The 18046-nt window shown below is 32.8% G+C and overlaps 1 protein-coding gene across 1 annotated transcript; it reads right to left on the reverse strand.

Moving 5' to 3' along the window:
• Positions 1–15952: 15952 nt before the first annotated feature.
• LOC21407788 (probable inactive patatin-like protein 9) lies at positions 15953–17764 on the reverse strand. Its single transcript, XM_010092103.2, has 2 exons — positions 16441–17764; positions 15953–16283 (listed from the first exon to the last, which is right to left on the reverse strand). The coding sequence occupies exons 1-2, from the start codon at positions 17371–17373 to the stop codon at positions 16047–16049; spliced, it is 1170 nt and encodes a 389-aa protein (XP_010090405.1). The 5' UTR covers positions 17374–17764; the 3' UTR covers positions 15953–16046.
• Positions 17765–18046: the final 282 nt, after the last annotated feature.

Genomic DNA, 18046 nt, shown 5'->3' on the forward strand with positions numbered 1-18046 from the left:
GACTCAACTGACATGTTTTCTCTCTATACAAGTACTGTTCTTCTATCGTAGCTATGATTGGTCGCTCTTCCCTAGCAAGAGCTATTGTGTCTCACGAATAATGTTTAAATATAATGCTAGTGGGCAATCCGGAATTTGTCTCAACTACATGTTATAACATTGGTCACGTAAAATTTTAGACAACGTAATGGAATGGATGTGACATTGTAAAAGATACGGTCTGTTCGGTTCACTAATTCGAGTTGAGATGTGGTGTTGTGTGAAAACTTTTTACTGTAGTAAAAAAATTATATGTGACTGTTTTTGAGAGTTTTTTACTATAACAAAACTTGAATTAGTGAAAAGAACAGAGCCAAATGAAGAACGTCAATGAGCCAAGTTAGGAAACCATCCGTTAGTCCCAAAAAAGCAATAAAAACCATGCATAAATTCAACTATTCTTCTTCCAAGGGGTAAAAAAAAGTTAGATGCTTTATGGCTTTTAGGACAAACTTGTTAAAAAGATGCTGTCAGTAGTTGTTAGTTTAATTTTGTTTTTATTGCTGGTAATATGCTGCACTCTGCAGTAACCCCTAGCACTGAAACAAAAGGAAATATATATATATATATATGTATATGTATATATTGTATTTGACATATACATATTAATGGGAAAAAAGGAATCAAAACAAAATATTAAAACCAACAAATTACTGGCACTACAAGTTGAGCATTGGCTGTCGGCGGTGAAATTAAAGAAAGGTCTCACTCTTAACTCTTTCGTCGCTTAAAACAAACGAGTGAAGAAGCTTCCCGTGGGATTCCCAATAGCTGCAGCTAGCTCTGATCCGTAGTTGCAGCCATTTTTAACTGCTCAAGAGTTCTGTCCCTTTATATATATATATATATATATATAAATATAAGCATCTCTCTCAAACACAGCACAGATAAATGACAAACAAGTCAATCTCATCCCCCACTATTGCCAGGTGTTTTGTCTTCAAGTGAGAATAATTATCATTTTCCTTTTCTTACATTTAAAGGTTGTTATTATTCTTACAATTACTATGAGAACATTTTGCAGTAGAAGTTTTTATCTAATATAGGGCGTTGTTAAATATCAATATCGATATCGTATTAGAATTTAATAGTTGCATTATATATATAAAAATTTTAAATATTGCACAGTGTTTATAAAATAATGATCTCTATAGTATCAAAACTCAGTTTAAATCGTTAAATTTGTATTAAGTTATATAAATTTTGTATTATTTTTTATTTTAATGTGATTTTAGTAAAAGCTGACATTTAGAAAAATGCACTATAAAGACTATTAATAGGATCACAAAAATCTCTGCAATATAATTTTGCTATCAAATCCTCATAATATTCAGTACAACCAAAAGAATACATACCAGTTTTTTTTTTTATTTTCTCCATATCCACCTAAAAAGATACTCAAACTTCTTCACGAGGTCCACCAAAAATCCTACGTTAGTTGGCACGTGAGTGAACCCTAATGCTTGGATGACCATAGTACTAACAGTACCAGCACTTTGCACTTTCGATGAGGTTTTTTTTTTTTTTTTTTTTTTTTTTTTTTTTTTTTTTTTTTAAGTGTGTTTGATTGGATTGCACCTTGGGTGGCCGTGGTCCTGAAGAATCATAAAACTGTAGAAATACAAGTCAAATTGTAGAACTCCACTAGAGAAATCAAAGGCACATTAGGTTGCATAATTTGTGCAACAACGGTCCAATCAGAGATCCTAGGATTAAGTTACCTTAGCGCCCGTTTAGTTCGTTGATTCGAGTTTTTAATGTGAGTTTAGATGTGACTTTATGTGAGTTTTTTATTGTAATAAAAAAGTTAAATATGACTGTTTCTGAGAGCTTTTTACTGTAGCAAAACTCGAATTGATGAAATAAACGGAGTCTTAGTTTGCTTCACGGGATTTTATTAATACACTACTGCTCGATCGTAGGTGCGTTGTTGAAGAGAAAAATAATGCAAATTACGTTTGGCATTAGTAGTTAATTAATTCATTTAATCGGAATCGAGATGCGTTTAGCACCCATTTAGATACTCCCTATGTTTTGACTCAATGCCAGTTGTACATATATTGGTGCGACAGAAATATATAGGTCTTCACTCTTCTAAAAGTCAAACAAAAGAAACCCAATTAATTAAATATACAGACATATATTTTGATTGTGGGTGGGATTATATTAAAATCGGGTGCAACCACAGATTAAATATATGTGTATATATATACTGTTTATATATGTAAATAAGTACTCGAGGAACTTTCCTACTACAATGCGGTATGTGTTGGTTAGTATAATCATTACACATATGATATATACACGGATATATTACATGTACACTCGTAGAATCCCAGTCAACAAATTGTATCGTTAGGATTATTAGTTGGCAAATTTGTTGAAGTTGTAAATTCAAAAATAAAATCAGTAAGATTGTGGACTATTATAAAGACTCTATTTTTAGTTATTTATATCGGATTTGGGATGATGATTTGAGATAATTTCTTCAATAAAAGAAAATAAGTTTATGGAGCTAATTTGGTTGATTTTTGGTGGCTAATTGATAAGCTCTATGTATGAGAAGAATCCTTTGAGGAGAAGTTGTTTTATTTAGGGTGATTTTAGTGGAAGAAATAGATGGGATTATAGACCAATTTGGGGTGTATGTATATATTTTGTTTGCGGCCATTAACGTGATAAAGCTTTTTGAATGAAATATTCTGCAGCAAAAGGCTGCTTAGACGCTCTTTGACTGAAAAAAAAAAACAAAAGGTGGTTCTTTGGGAGAAGAACGTATTACTTTCGGGAGAAAGTTTTTAAAGACGAGTGGTGCTCGCTGAACAAAGTCACTAAGAGGATTCTCCACAGCGGCGACTACATCAAGGAGGTAGTCTTTGAGTGTGTAAGACCGATTGGTGCATGTAATCTCTTTATCTTAGTAGATTGTTCATTGTCTGGGCGTGACCCCGCAGATGAAAGTGTGCGCACTGAACTATGATATCAATTTCTTGTGTCTTTTATGTTTCTGTTGATCTTTCTACTCTTATAATTTACTGTTGCCGAATCAAAGAAAAAATATATCTATTTGCACAAATCTGTCATCAGTGTTACAACTAGTGTTATAATACTCTTTGTGACACCGACCGAAAAACGGACCTAACATGTATATGCATGTGAGCCACGTGTGTCTCCCCCTTTTGATAAAGCTGGATAGCACGACCCAATATCCAAACATGGAATTCAGCGAACTGCAACGACATCCTCCACATTAGTGAAAATTTGAGGTTTTCTTCCTTTTTGTTTTATTTAACATTCTCAAAATATATCACGAACTGAAAAACACGCAAATGGTATTTTCGAGAGAGAGTGGCTAACTTTCATGTCGCAAAAACCTTCTACTAGAGACAATAATAATTAGCAAACAAATCCACTTTTGGAAAGCGCGACATATATAACTACATATACACACACTAACTTGGTAATCGTTTGTGTATTAATATATTATGATCAGTCATCAGATTAACAATTCATTTATTTTTGTCCACTTCATTAAGCAGTTCATCGTTCTCTTTGTTTAATAGAAAAAAGAAGAAAGGAAAAGAAAGGAAAATGGGAAATTTAAAGAAACGACATTGAAAGTTAATGGTGTTGAAAGGGAAACTTCAGTGCGAGTCTATTCTTTCATGAAAAAATAATAGAAAGTCGGCAACAAAGCTGTGGTTTTCAGTGCGGTTTCTGGGTTTCAGCTGTCGCTAGTTATATCTATTATCTCTTCCATATGGAATCTCCCGAGACACTACCGACAGATTCTGCAAATCTCAAATGTGCCAATTAAGTCGACAGAAACAAAAAAAAAGACTGACAATTTACCAATCAAACGCGTGATGGATTTTTAAGAGACGTTTGGTTCATTGATTAGAATCATGTGATTATAATTATTTTCGATTTTATGAGAAAAAATACTATAGCGAACCATAAACCATGATTCAAATCATGATTTGAATTTTTTAACTAAACATCCCCTTAATTATAAGTGTATAAGAGATTCCTAAAATATGACCAAGGGGCAAAAAAGAGAACATATATAATATGCTTTTCGTTGATTTATTTGTTTTTTTGGGTGAAATGATTTTGTCTCCCGTAGTCAAGTTGCAAAAGGGTCTCATTAATAAGGTTATTGCGACTTCACGAACGCGAGGGCAAGTGTGGTTCGTACTTACAACTGTACCAGCTAGCGTAGCTACCGAAACTCCTCAAATATATCGTGATTTTAGAGAGAGTAATGTTAGGAACACTAATTTAAATTTTAATTCTTTATAAAAAAAAGTTTAAAATTTTAATATTGTATACTAATTAATATAGCACGTAAATTGTTATCTTTTTATTAATATGTAATATCTTATTATTAATTGACGTGATAATATTTTAAATAATCATCAATATAAAAATGTTGAGATAGATTTGAAATAGCGTATGGTTGTGGTTATCATTACTTTTGTGCATGCATGAATCATGTTATAACAATATTGGTACGTAGGTTGAGAATTGAGATGTTTGAAAATTCTTTGCAGTAAAATTATGAAGTAATTACTGGTGGAAAAAACCAAGCACTAAAAATGTGCACTGAAATAAAATAACCGATTGCTTCGTCGCGTTATTTCATGTAGGAAGAATAGGACAAAAGGGCCGATAGAAATGAGAGGACGAATCACAGATTATAAAGAGCCAACCAGACAAGATCTTATCATGAATCTACTTGAATATCATATAAGAGGAGAGAGAGGTAGAGATCTAGAGAGAGAAAAAATCACACGTGTGCGCGAGATCTGGAAACATGGCGAAATGGGTGTGATATTAATTGGTCCCTAGGTGGTATACTGATCTTCTTGATAGTTTCTCCTTTTAAGCTAATTTGTCTTCCATGTATATAGTCAATGTAAGTTTTGACTCAAAAGTCAAATTAGGGTGACTTAGAATTTATGGTTGATTGTTTTAGCTAGAATTCCCCGTTATTTTCACTAATTCGAGTTTTACTACAGTAAAAAGCTCTAAAAAACAGTCACATCTATTTTTTTTGCTACAGTAAAAAGCTCTCACACAACATCACATCTCAACTCGAATTAGCGAACCGAACGACCCGGTCGACAGTTGGAAAGACCTATGCGCACACGTATCACTTTCTAAGTACGGCCTGGTGTCCATGCCTTGATCATTCTGAGAATAAGATAAATTGTATCATATATATATATATACATATATAAATATATATGGATGTACTCATGCACACACATATATATGTATGTAGTAAACGATCGCACGATGCTCTTGTAATATGATCACTAACAAAGGGTCCAACCGAAATATTAGTCGTGATCAGTTATTCCTTGCCAGGGTCTTCATTATTTTTTTTGACCCGCATATATTAATGTGGCTAGAATATTATGATGATAAATTTGTACTTCTTCAAAGGACCATATCCATATTAATAATTCTGTACTCTTTCCGCTTGTATAGATAAACAGTTACTCGCATACATATGTTTCTGAATTTCGATAAAATATATTAATATGTCTTTATATACAATTACAAACACATATTAAAAAGAGATTAAGAAAGATCAGCAGAAAAAAAAAATCTTGGAATTGTGGGGTTGAGGAAATTAATGACTGGGGTTCATGTTTCAAAGTTTGATTCACGGCGATATTACCAAATTAATTAAGTTGTTGAAAGGAAACCTTAACGTCATTCCCCCTCTCAAAAAAAAAAAAAGAAAAAAGAACAAAAAGATAAAAAAAAATGAAATAAAAAGAAAGGCTATTTACCCCCCCCCATAAATAGAAATTGGAGGATACGCTGTTTAATTTGTAACGAAAACAACAAATTTGACATTGATTATGCCATACCTATCTAGGGATACTGCTAATAAAATCTAAGGAACTAATAACATTAAATATTTGTGCCACCTACAAAAAGGTGAATTTACAATGCAATTGTTCTTAATTTTCACCTATTTGGAAACAAATGGAAAAAAATAAATGAATGTCGTACCTCTACAGCATAATTAGCAGCAATGAGTTAAATACGAACAATTATAACGGCAGCAATTACCCACAAGTTAAAGAAAGGGTGAAGTCAGAAGGGGAAGATTGATCCGTATTTATTACCTGTCTTTGGCCTATTTAAAATCCTTCAGATCCTGTACTTCGTATATATTATGAAGTTACTTGGTGGTCTTAATGGTTCTACCAACCAAAAGGGTTTTATGTGGTAGAGTCTTCCTTTGGGCTACTTCATCTACTTTTATGGAAGTGAGATGTGTTTATTGTATATCTGCTATTAATTACAAGGGATTAGGTTGTGTTTGGCTGCATCCCTAAACTAAGCAGTTAATTATAGAATGGTATTGGTAATTATCATAATAGAATGGAAAGTTTAGAAAGTAAAACTCTTGTTTGAATGAGATTTTGGGACTCAAAATCACATTCCCAATTTCGACGTGTCAATTGATATCTAACTAATCAAATTAGGCCATGTCATTTAAAAAATTTAAAATACATCTAATTTAACTAACTTTTTTATGATTTAATGTTTAAGTCTATTATATACGTGTCATAATTAATTAGTTAGACACCAATTAAAACGTTAAAAATTAAACTAGTGATTTGAGTATGGGATTTTGGACATCAAACACGGTTCCTTTGTTTAACTATGTAATAGTATGGAATTAACATTGATTTAACCCAAATACTATTATCTTTAAATTAAACAATAAAATAATAATTTATCTGATAATAGTTTCTAGAGGTAAAATGATTATAATTATTCAGTTTGAAATCTAGGATATTTAAACAACTATTTTAATAAATTTTTATTTAACTAATTAAGAATCAAATAACTATGTAATTATATAAAATGTTTAAATAATTATAATAGTTTTTCAATTAAAACTTTAAATAACTATGTAAATGATAAAAATATTTATTTAATTAATTTAATGAGGAATTAATTAGTTAATTATGTAAAAACAATTATATAATCACGTAAATGTTTACTTTTTCATTTAACAAAATAATGATTTATCAACTATTTTCATTATTAATTATATAAATAGCTTAGATAAATAATCAGAACTACTAAATAAATATTTATTTATTATCTTATTAAATTATTAAATTAAAATAATAATTTTATTTTTATTATTTAATTTAAATAATAATTATTAAATTAAAATAATTATTTTATTTATTTTATTATTTAATTTAAATAATTATTTGCTCATTTTTAAGCCTCGTATTTTGTTGAAATATAAAGGTGGTAATTAAGGAAGACAACTTGGGATGAGTATAATTTAGGAAAAGAATTTATCAATTTGATGGAATTTTCCTTGAGAATGATTACTCCTTAGTCAAAAACAAACCAAACAATGAGATAATAAATGGTTATTATATCCATGTCAATTTCCTACAATTTACCCCCAACCAAACTCAACCTTAAGGTTAATGGAAGGCTAACTTGTATGAAGTAAATGACTCAACGGTCTAATTAATTGATTTCGCTCCTATAAGCATTTGTATGCATATCAACAAGAGTTTAATGTCTACCAAACAACACTTTCATTATCATGTTTACCCAATTGCACCGAATTTATTTATTAGAAAGCCGCTTAAAGTAGGGTGAGCAAATTAATAGGTGCTAGTACTATATCATTAATGTTGGAAAAACACTACATGTGATATTAGCCAAATACACATTTTAAGAGTTTAATTTGACCCAAAAAATTAACCTATTAAGTATTGAGTACTTCCATATATATAAATCATATCACATTTTTATCTACTTTTCATGTGACACAACACACGTACACATGTACTTTTCTCAACAACTGATATGTAAGATTTAGAGACAATTATTATTTTACTTGTAACTAGGTTATAATGCTTTAAAGGGCCCATGCAGAAAACCAATATGTGTGCATGTGTGTCTATATATAAGACCATGAATTAAGCTCCTTTTATGTCTGAAAATCATAAACCGTTCATATTAATTATTAATAGAACTGATCTCCTTTATTCATGCCTCGAATAAACTACAAACTTGGAGCAAAATTCGAGATGGTCTGCAACTACCGATGTCCAAACTTCCCAAACTTTTCAGTTTGCTTAGTCGTTTTTAAAATTTTCCTTTAGAAATCTAAACCAATACGCTCTAATATTTTAACCTCATTACGATAACTAATGGTCAGAATCAGGGATATTTCAAACTAATATGTATGTGTGTGTGTCTATATATGTTTGACAGACTTAGGAGATGTTTGGTTCATAGATTAGAATCATATGATTAGAACTATTTTCAATTTACGTGTATTTTTTTGTGAGAAAAAATACTGTAACGAACCATGAACTATGATTCAAATCATGCTTTGAATCCTCCAACTAAACATCTCCTTAATTAGTCCCCAAGTAATAGTACGATACTTGGAAGACAAGATGATTAGCTTTAGAAAAATTGCTTAAAAAATTAAAGAAAATGACCAGTTCTTCACTAAGCAGTCCTATTTGATTTTTATCGATCTAAATTTGTCGACAGTCCAAAATATTTTCCAAAATTAACCATCAAAATAATGCTTGACATTGGTTTAAATAAATTCTCCGATCATGATAATTATGAGAATAATATTAAGCCTAAAGTAATGTACCTGGTTGGACAATATAAAGAGGCTTACTTAACCCGCGCCATTAGTTTTGATTGAGTAATGCTCAATTTTGAAGTTTTTTTGCACGCACGCACGGCTGTGGATATGTTTTAAGTAAAATATTGTTTAGTCTTTATAAAGGTGTTATGGCATCTTGCAATTGGCAATAAAACCAAATATGATTAATTCATTAATTGTTATGGACAAAAGATAATATAGCTTATTAGAGAATAAAGAGGACAAAGCATTGATAGCGGTTGTTAATGATTAAAGATTAAAAGGGACCCGAATGCTTGGTTTCGTGGAAACAAGAATGATGTTCTAAAGGGTAAGCTTTTTTTGGAAAAAATTTTAAAGGGTATAACTTGGGTCCTAATCAATTTGGTTCTTAAGTGGGTCATCATATTTATGTCACTTGAATCTTACTCTCTTTAATTTTATTTTTATTTTTTTTGTCCCACGGAATCTTTGGTCCTAATCAAATGGGCTCCAAAGTTTACGTGGTCATTATCAAATGAATAGGACAGCTAACCAAACCACTCAACACTTGTGTACACTCACTACTCTTTCCTTTTTTGCCACAATATTTATTTATATTTTACTATAATACCATCATATTTATTCATTTCCTATATAATACTCTTCTAGTTAGGTCATTAATAAAACCGATTTAAATGGCTTAACCAACCACTTGAAGACACACTATCTATCTCTTGCATGATTTGGAAGACCCTCAATCAAATAAGACATGAATAACCAACTACCCACATAATTAAACTTTTCCCTCTGCTCTCTTTCTCTCTCTCATTGTCTCTCTTTTATTTAATTATTCCCTACCAAATTTTCTAGCATGGAATTATATTAATATGCTAAGGACCTATAGAATCTGCTTTACTAAAAGAAGAAACAAGCACCTTAAAATAAGCATTGATAAGAAGCCATTAACCGAGGGAAAGGTAGCCAACACATAACAAAAATGTAACCCTAAAAACTTGGAAATTATAACCATTACCAAGATAAAGTGAAAAAAGTAAAAAATAATTAAACTAATCTTTAAAATGAAGCATGCGAAAATTTTGGAACTTAGCTTTACTTTAGAGGAGTAATTTCTTTTCTTTTTTTTTTTTCCTTTTTTACATTAATCTTGGTCAGAAACCAGACTACTTAAGCGCATGTTCTTTTAGAGTGTGACTTGAGCGTAGTTTTTGAGTTGAATTTGAGTTATAACTTGAGTTAAAGTTGTAACTTGAATAAAGTTGAGTAAAGTTGAATAAAGTTGGAACTTAAAAGAATGTGAACTTGAATAAAATTGTAACTTAAGTTTAAATTTTTTTTGAATTTTGTTACAAAAGAACAACCTCTTATTTTTCTGTGTGGGAGACTCATTTGGATAAGCTAAAGATCCCACTCAAGACTCATATCTTAAACTGAAATGTGGATAAAATCTGCCTCTTGCGCTTTGTATACACATAACTAGAGTTATTTCGATATATATATATATATATATATTGTTTTGTATTAGTCAAGTAATATTGATTGTTTCATTTGGTAGAGTTCCAATACAAATTTTCAAAATTTTCTCAAGATATTTATTTTATTTTTTTCCTAAAACATCCATCGACATCGAGCCATCGACAGAAACACGTTTCTGTCGACATTATCTGTAAATCAAAACATATATCCAAAATCCCCATCTACACAATATTTACTTCATCACTGTACACACGGAATTGACTGAAACAAAGAAAATTAGTTGCAACAAAAACTGTGAGGACGTACGCATGGCGTTGAAAAAGATTATCAAAGCATAACTTATTTTTTGCAGGCAATGCGCGCAGTACTAAAGCTGACATCTTTCTTTATTCTATGCATATACATATATTCGAATTTATTCCATGATAAATTAAGATGGTGCATACATTTATTGGAATGTGGTCACCCCTCAACGTTTTGCCCGACTTTCAAAATATTTATACCCTATATATATATATATTTCAACGAAGACAATGTCACAAAAAGATCCATGACAAAATGAAAGAATATAATATACACATTATGGTTCATTGGTTATAATAGTACAGGAACTCTGAGCCTGCCGCTGATTTTTATTTTTTTTTCAATTTGTTGGGTACACAAAAACCAAAAGTACTACTTGTGAATGATACTAGTAAACCTTGTTCATTTTATCGATTCAAATTTTTAATTTTAATTTTTTAATTTTAATTTTATTATAGTTAAAATTTATTATAAAAATCACATATATTTTTTTTTATAATTAAAATTTTTTACATAAAATTATATTATAATTTAAATTAAAAATTTAAATTAATAAACTGAACGAGCGGTAGTTAATTAAAGAAGATGGGCTTTTATTTGGACGTGTTGGCCCTAGTGGCCAAGATGAACCTGAGATTTGACCCACTTCCCAATCTTGTCGGGTTCAGGTGGTTTAAGAAACAGCCTTGATCAAGCATTATAGCAAATAATATCAGAGCCACTCGCCTTAGCCAATTTGAAGCCGTCAAGCATATATCTATTTGAATTTATTTTTTTTAAAAGAACTTTTGCTGTAAAATGAATTTATTATCTAATATTGTATTCTTTGTTTTTGTTAATAGATATGTAATGTTATGACGAAAATTACAGCCGTACATTTAGTAAAAGTATCGAAATCGATATACCAGTACATTTATCATGAACAAAATACAATCAGACTATTATTTCAACTAATTAAGAATAGGAATGAATTCATCATGTGCTATTAATGTGTACATTACTCCACAAAAGAGGTAACGTTAAAAGTTGTTCTTTTATCACGAAACTTATAAAAAATTTGAATTCGAATTATAATTTTATTCAAGTTTATGTTCTTTTGTAAAATTTGAATTTGAACTCGAGTTTAAGTTTTCTCTTCAACTCGAGTTCAAATTTTTCCTTCAACTCGAGTTCATAAACTCGAACTCAAGTTAATGAATATTATTTTTTCTATTCTTAAAAATGTCATAACTTTTTTATTTTAATATTGATTGAGATGATTTTTTTTCTATGCATTCACAACGAAAAGACGAATAAAATATCACCCATATACCCTATTAAAATTTTTCATCACAATTGAGTTTTTATTAAAATACTATATAAATACAAATTTAAGTTTTGACACACCCAAACACAAATTCAAAAAGATTATTAATTCAAATCATAACTCAAATATGCACATCTAAACACAAATTTAAGTTACAACTTCAACTCAAGTTATAACTCAAACTCAACTCAAAATTATCACTCAAATCACCTGACTCAAAAATCTTATAAGAAAGAGATCTTTAGGTCTTCCGAAACACCTTTCATTTTTTGTGTAGGAATTTCTTTTGCTTGACTACGTATCATACCATTCTCAATGTTAATTTTTTTTTTATGTTTTTTATTCTCATATATGTGTAATTATGATATGATTTGATGTTAAAAATATGCATAATGCGTGGTATTATATATTACTAATAACATAAGTTTTATTTTATTCAAATTAAATCTATATATATTTATATTTTCTCATATTTCCAGTTTCTAGTTTCTACATCTTAATAATGTTTGCTGGGTCTGCAAATAATAATAGCACGTTGGCCTCTGAAGTACTTTTGTAATATATATACCAACAATGACCATCGTTTTCTTCTTCTTTGCCGCCGAGGAAACTGTTAGACGGTGTTTTTCTGATAACTCGTGATTATCTCTTCAGAAACACTCACAGTAACGCTCACAGTTCGATTAGAGATTGAAAACTGAAAAATAATGTAAAGGAGACAATGATTTTATAGTGGTTCGGCAATAACTCTTTACCTAATTCACTTGTGAATGCATTAATATCTCACCAGATTACAAGCTCTCTTAGAGTAATGAAATGGTGCGTAACCCATTTTTTGGGTTTTCTTGGCTCTATTTATAGGCCTTTACATATGATCATGCATTCTCCGTTCCTAAGGAGGAAGCCATCTTCCGTCCTCGATTTACAGGAGGGGTAGGTGAGTTTTCATGGTGATAACCTCAGGAAATACGGCTAATCCCTCTCATCTGCCGCATGGTTTCCCAACTCCTGCAGTAGCAGTTGGACCAGTACTTCCTTTCCTGAGTTGACAAGACCGTTGATGGGTTTGACCGGGCGTGCTGTCTCGACGCAGTGGCCCTCAAAAGTCAAGTCATTGTACTCGACGCCTCTCGCCACGCATGATCTCTCGACATAAAGGGCACTTTATCTACAGCTGTTCCCTCGACGCCAGCGACCGATTCTCAACAGGGAGTCCTCGGCACCTGTCGTTCGAGAGAGTGGTCGATGTCTCGACCATGGTGTAACAGAAACAAAATACGAGTCATATGCTGAATTGTCTGAAACAAATTTGTACGTGAAAAAAAAAATCTATATTTGTATTACCGAAAATCTGGTTAGAGCCATACAGTAAGATTCTCGTCTGGTAGACATTACAAATATATGTATTTATATATATGTTTTTCAAGATGTAATGATACATATTACGCATCGTCAAAGGATGTACAGAAGTTACTCAATATATTATATACACATGGGTCGATCAGAATTAGCATCTAGCCTGTCTAAAATGACACAAATATGGTCACTTCTCGAATCCAATGCGCATGCATTGAAAAAAAGATCCACAAATTGTGTTGTAAATCAATCAATTCCTTGCAGCAAAAATTCCCCGACCCTGTAAATAATGTTTTGGCTGCTTCAATTACACCAAACTTTCTGAAAGACAGCGAGCAAACAAAGAGATTCCTCTTGATCATTTATAATTTTACTCTTTCTATTGTTTTTTATAATTGAAGTTAATTAGTAAATTATTTTTCGGTGATTAATTAGTTAATTATTTGTTGTGATTAATTAGTAATTAATTTGCAATTAATTAATATTTATTTGAACCAGAAATTGACATTGTTCTCTTCACAACTCAAATCACAAATCAAATTCTTTAGTTATAGTGTTTTTTTTAATAAAAATTTAAATTTAATTTTTTTATTACAATGTTTTCTCTCAAATATAAAAATTTGAGTTGTGAAAAAAACACAGTTGAGTTATGCATGAATTTATTACTAACTATGTGCACAACAACCGGAATTTCAAATTAGAAAACTATTTTTAAGCATCGTTTATTTCGCCGATTCGAGTTTTTAGCTCTAAATTTTTACAGTTAAAAGTTCTTAAAAAATAACACACTTAACTTTTTCTGTTACAGTTAAAAGCTCTCAAAAAATATCATGTTTCAACTCAAATTTGCAAAACGAGCGAGACCTTAAATAATAATATTAGGAACAATGATGGAAATGACTACCTATAATTCGATATATATGTATAAATCTTAAACAATATTGCCAAGAATAGATGGGGCCTTATTTTCCCCTAAAGATAATTTTTAGTACGCTGTACTTGTAAGATAAGTTTTTTTAACCGTTAAATTTATATATTTTTTAATTTTTACGTGATTTTATACAGATTTAACGGACATAAAATTTTTACTTAATTTTACCGGAGAATGTCCCTTATTATTATTATATATGTTGTATAGAGTAAAAGCGATTTTATTTCCAACAAAATTCCAAAGCTCAAATTGGGATGAGGTCGGCCAAACCCCATTTCGCACCGAGTTACCATAAAAGCCAATCAGTGCCAACACTGTGGAAACCGTTGAATTCTACAAAGAGTCCACATCAACCAGGTTGGCTAAGCAATTTTGAAAGCTAACAATGTTCTTTCAAGACATGAATCTTGTCTTACTTAATGTCACCGTCGCTCAATTAAAAGATAATATATATGGCGGTGAGGAAGTATATTCTACCTAATAACTAATAAAAGTATCTTACGCTTAATTAAAAATTCACACATGAAGAAAGAAAACTCATTGCCAATGACGGGCAAATTTTTGGTCGTTTTTTTTTTTTTAGTGCTGGTTTAAAGATATAAACCAGTGGCACTGTCCACTGGCAAAAATAGTTGAGGGGTACGGCAATGTTCTACACAGGCTTTTCACCATCAAACCTACCGACCAAAGAAGAAGAAAAAAAAAGTTAGAGAAGAAAATTCAGAGGAGTACAAATACCAAAAATGAGGACTAACAAGTGACTTTTATTTTGTTTGTTTCGGGGTGGGAGAATAATTAAAGTGAAATTTATCCAAGGATTTGGGTCGTCACTTGCAAAGAGTACTCGTTAGAGTACAATATATATCTTTTCTTACCTAATTGCAGGATTTGATTCCTTTTTCCTTATCCATGTTACTGCATGTATCCACTGTTAGGAGATTTGCAAAAAGGTGTTGCAGTGTTTACCCCATTTTACGTCTGACATTTTCAGTTGGCGTTACACTGCATACCTTAAATTGAAATCTAACAAAAAATTTACGTCTTCATTATCACAATAATATCACATTTTATACTGTATAATCATATAGTTCTTATCTTATTAATATCAATAACTTCTATTATTATAACATTTCAGGAAATTTTCTACATTTCAACTTTACCATTGAATTTTACTATCTGTGTAAAGAGCCCTAAATGGTTATGGATTTGGAGGATAGTGTAGGTCCGGCCTGGTCAGTTAAATTAATTGTAACTATTTGATATCTGTTTAATCACATTGTCACAACTAGGACTTTGGTTAAAGACGAGATTATTGAAAACGTTAAAGGCCGTTATTGGTAAAGGCAACCTTTCTTAAACAATATTGGATTAATTGTGGGCCTTCCCTTGCGTTAATTTGTTGTTTCACTTTTATAAGTGCATGTCCATGTCATTGTGTTTGCAATATATTATACAAAAATAGTAGAAAATATGTCGATACGAAAAGTTTAAGAAAATATATAGATCAATTTTTAGTTATAGAAATTAATAGGTCATAACTTGTCAAGTTACGATTTATAACCAAATAAGTTATGGACAAACTTGTCAAGTTATGGTTTATAGCTAAACAAATTATAGACAAAAATCGTGAATAACTTATCAAGTTATGGTTCATAACCAGATAAGTTATGAAAGAAGTAATTTAACCTATTTATTAACTTATGTAAACTATTGACCTATTAATTTTAATTCATCTCAGGTCTTAACTTATTTCTCTCTTTCTCCTTATATTATATTACAGAAAGAAAATAACTGAAAAAGCTGTTATTATAGAAGCTATTTAAAACGGAGATACAATTGAAAAAAAAAAAAAAAAAAAAAAAAAGTGAACCTGCGTTGGTTTACATTACAGTCTTACAGAGTTAAAAGAGGAAAAAATATAAATATATATAAACCAGAGGGGGTAAGATCCAGGCAAAAACAATCTAACGGCCGTTAGCAAGAGGGCTAACGGCAGATTCCTTGCAGGGGCTGGGGGGCAGGCTGGTCTTTCCGGAAGCCACAAGGCGTTCAACGAAACACTCGATTCTCTGGCCGTTAGTCTCCGTCAGTAACCGCTTCCCGCCAAACGGTAACGAGTCAACCCCTCTCTCTTTCAACACTTCCACTTCCTCTTCCTTCCTTCTCGGCCCCACTAACCCTTCACTCCCATATCCATTCGCCTGCACGGTTCATAACGGCGTCAGAAACCAGAAAAAACTAAAAATAAAAAGAAAATTGAAATTCAGTCTCTACTCTTTTTTTTCTCGCGTTTTCTATGCAACCAAACAAAGACTGCGTGGGACGAAGCAAAGAACAAGAAAGGCAATAAATGCACACCTGAATTCGGACGTAGTCCGTACGGTTCCAACAGAATGCGTTCCCCAACATTTGGTCAATGGTCTCGGAAACTCCATCGAGCACAATGTCAACAATCGACGACGTGGAGCAATCGCCGTCGCGGCGGTGGACATTTTTCTTTCCGATCAGCTGGCCGTTCCCTAACGACAGGACTAACAGATCATCCACGCTGTTAACCGACGGGAAGTCGCGCTTGTTGTGGAGCGCGTGCGTCACCGCCGCCGCCGTCGGGTTGTTCATCACGAGTCCGCCGTCGACGGCGGAGCACGACGTCTTTCCGTCGACGGAGCTCAGGTTGAACGGCTTGAAGAGGCTCGGCGTGGCTGACGTGGCGCGGCAGACCTTCCACAGCTCGAAGTCGAAGCTCGGCGACTCGGTCGCGTCGGCGCGGGAGAAGACGAACGGCGCCGAGCTCTTCAAGTCGAAGCACGGGACGATGAGAGGCTTGACCGTGTCTTTCAGAGTCAATACCTTCCCGTCCTGATCTCTCTTAAACACCTCCTTGAGCACATTCTCCATGCTCACGCCGGAGAATCTCCGCCGCCGGCGAAAAACTCCAGTTAGCTTGACCTTGAACAGCTCGGGGTTCTTCTCCGCAATGGCATTCACCGCCTCCCTTGCGTTGAATAGAGGACGGCCAGAACCATCGTCCGCGGCGATCATGGCCGCGAGGATGGCTCCGATACCTGTTCCAGCAACAAGATCGAAGAAATCAGCGATTTGAGCGTGAGGATCGCCGGTTTTGAGACGGATCTGGTCCTCAAGATGGATCAGAGCCGCTCCGGCGACAATGCCGGTGGTTCCACCGCCGTCGATGCTGAGAATGCGCGTCTTCTTGGTGGTTTCGCAGTGGGAGAGCCATTTCTGCTCCAGTTTCGTGAAGATCTCCAGGGTTACCTTACTCAGCTCCATTTCTATCCCCCCTCTTCTCTCTACCTGTATCGATACGTATATTTATATCTATATTATAACGAAAATGGTATAAGAAAAGATAGCGCGAAACGAAAGTTTTCTCTCTCGAGAGAGAGAGAATCTGAGCTTTTCGAATGTGGGCTACGAGGGAAGAGTAGTACTGTTCGTTAATTTGCTGGTAATTCTGAGATGGAAATTAACGTGAAAAAACTAAAAGCGAAGAGCGTTCACGCTTTATTGCTGAGAGGCATTAAATGGGGGATGAAACGAAAGAATGCTATTGTGGCAAGAACTCACTTTTCTCAGTTTTTCTCTCTTTATAAACTCTCTCTTTCTCAGGGACTCTTCTGTGTCTGTGTGTTGCTCTGAGTCGGAGTAGTTGAGAGTTTAAACACAACAGTGAGAAAAGTTGAGTATGTGCTTGCTCTAGATGTGTGGTTTTATACTCGTGCGCTTCCTCTTGTCGCTTCTTTTAATACTCTCTTTTTTTTTATAAAACAAATTTTTTCTTCTTTGTTTTTTTAATTAAATATTGTTTATGTAAATCACGGTTTTATTTTACATTTTTTGTACTGTTCTTGCACGTGCAACTGCGCGTGTTGTTATCGGGTTACGCGAGGCGCGAACCTCGGCTTTTCAGCCGGCTCGGCTTGCGCTTCTTTTCTCATCGTAT

Source organism: Morus notabilis, unplaced genomic scaffold (genome assembly GCF_000414095.1).
Source record: "Morus notabilis unplaced genomic scaffold, ASM41409v2 Scaffold137, whole genome shotgun sequence".
In the NCBI taxonomy this organism is placed as follows: Eukaryota; Viridiplantae; Streptophyta; class Magnoliopsida; order Rosales; family Moraceae; genus Morus; species Morus notabilis.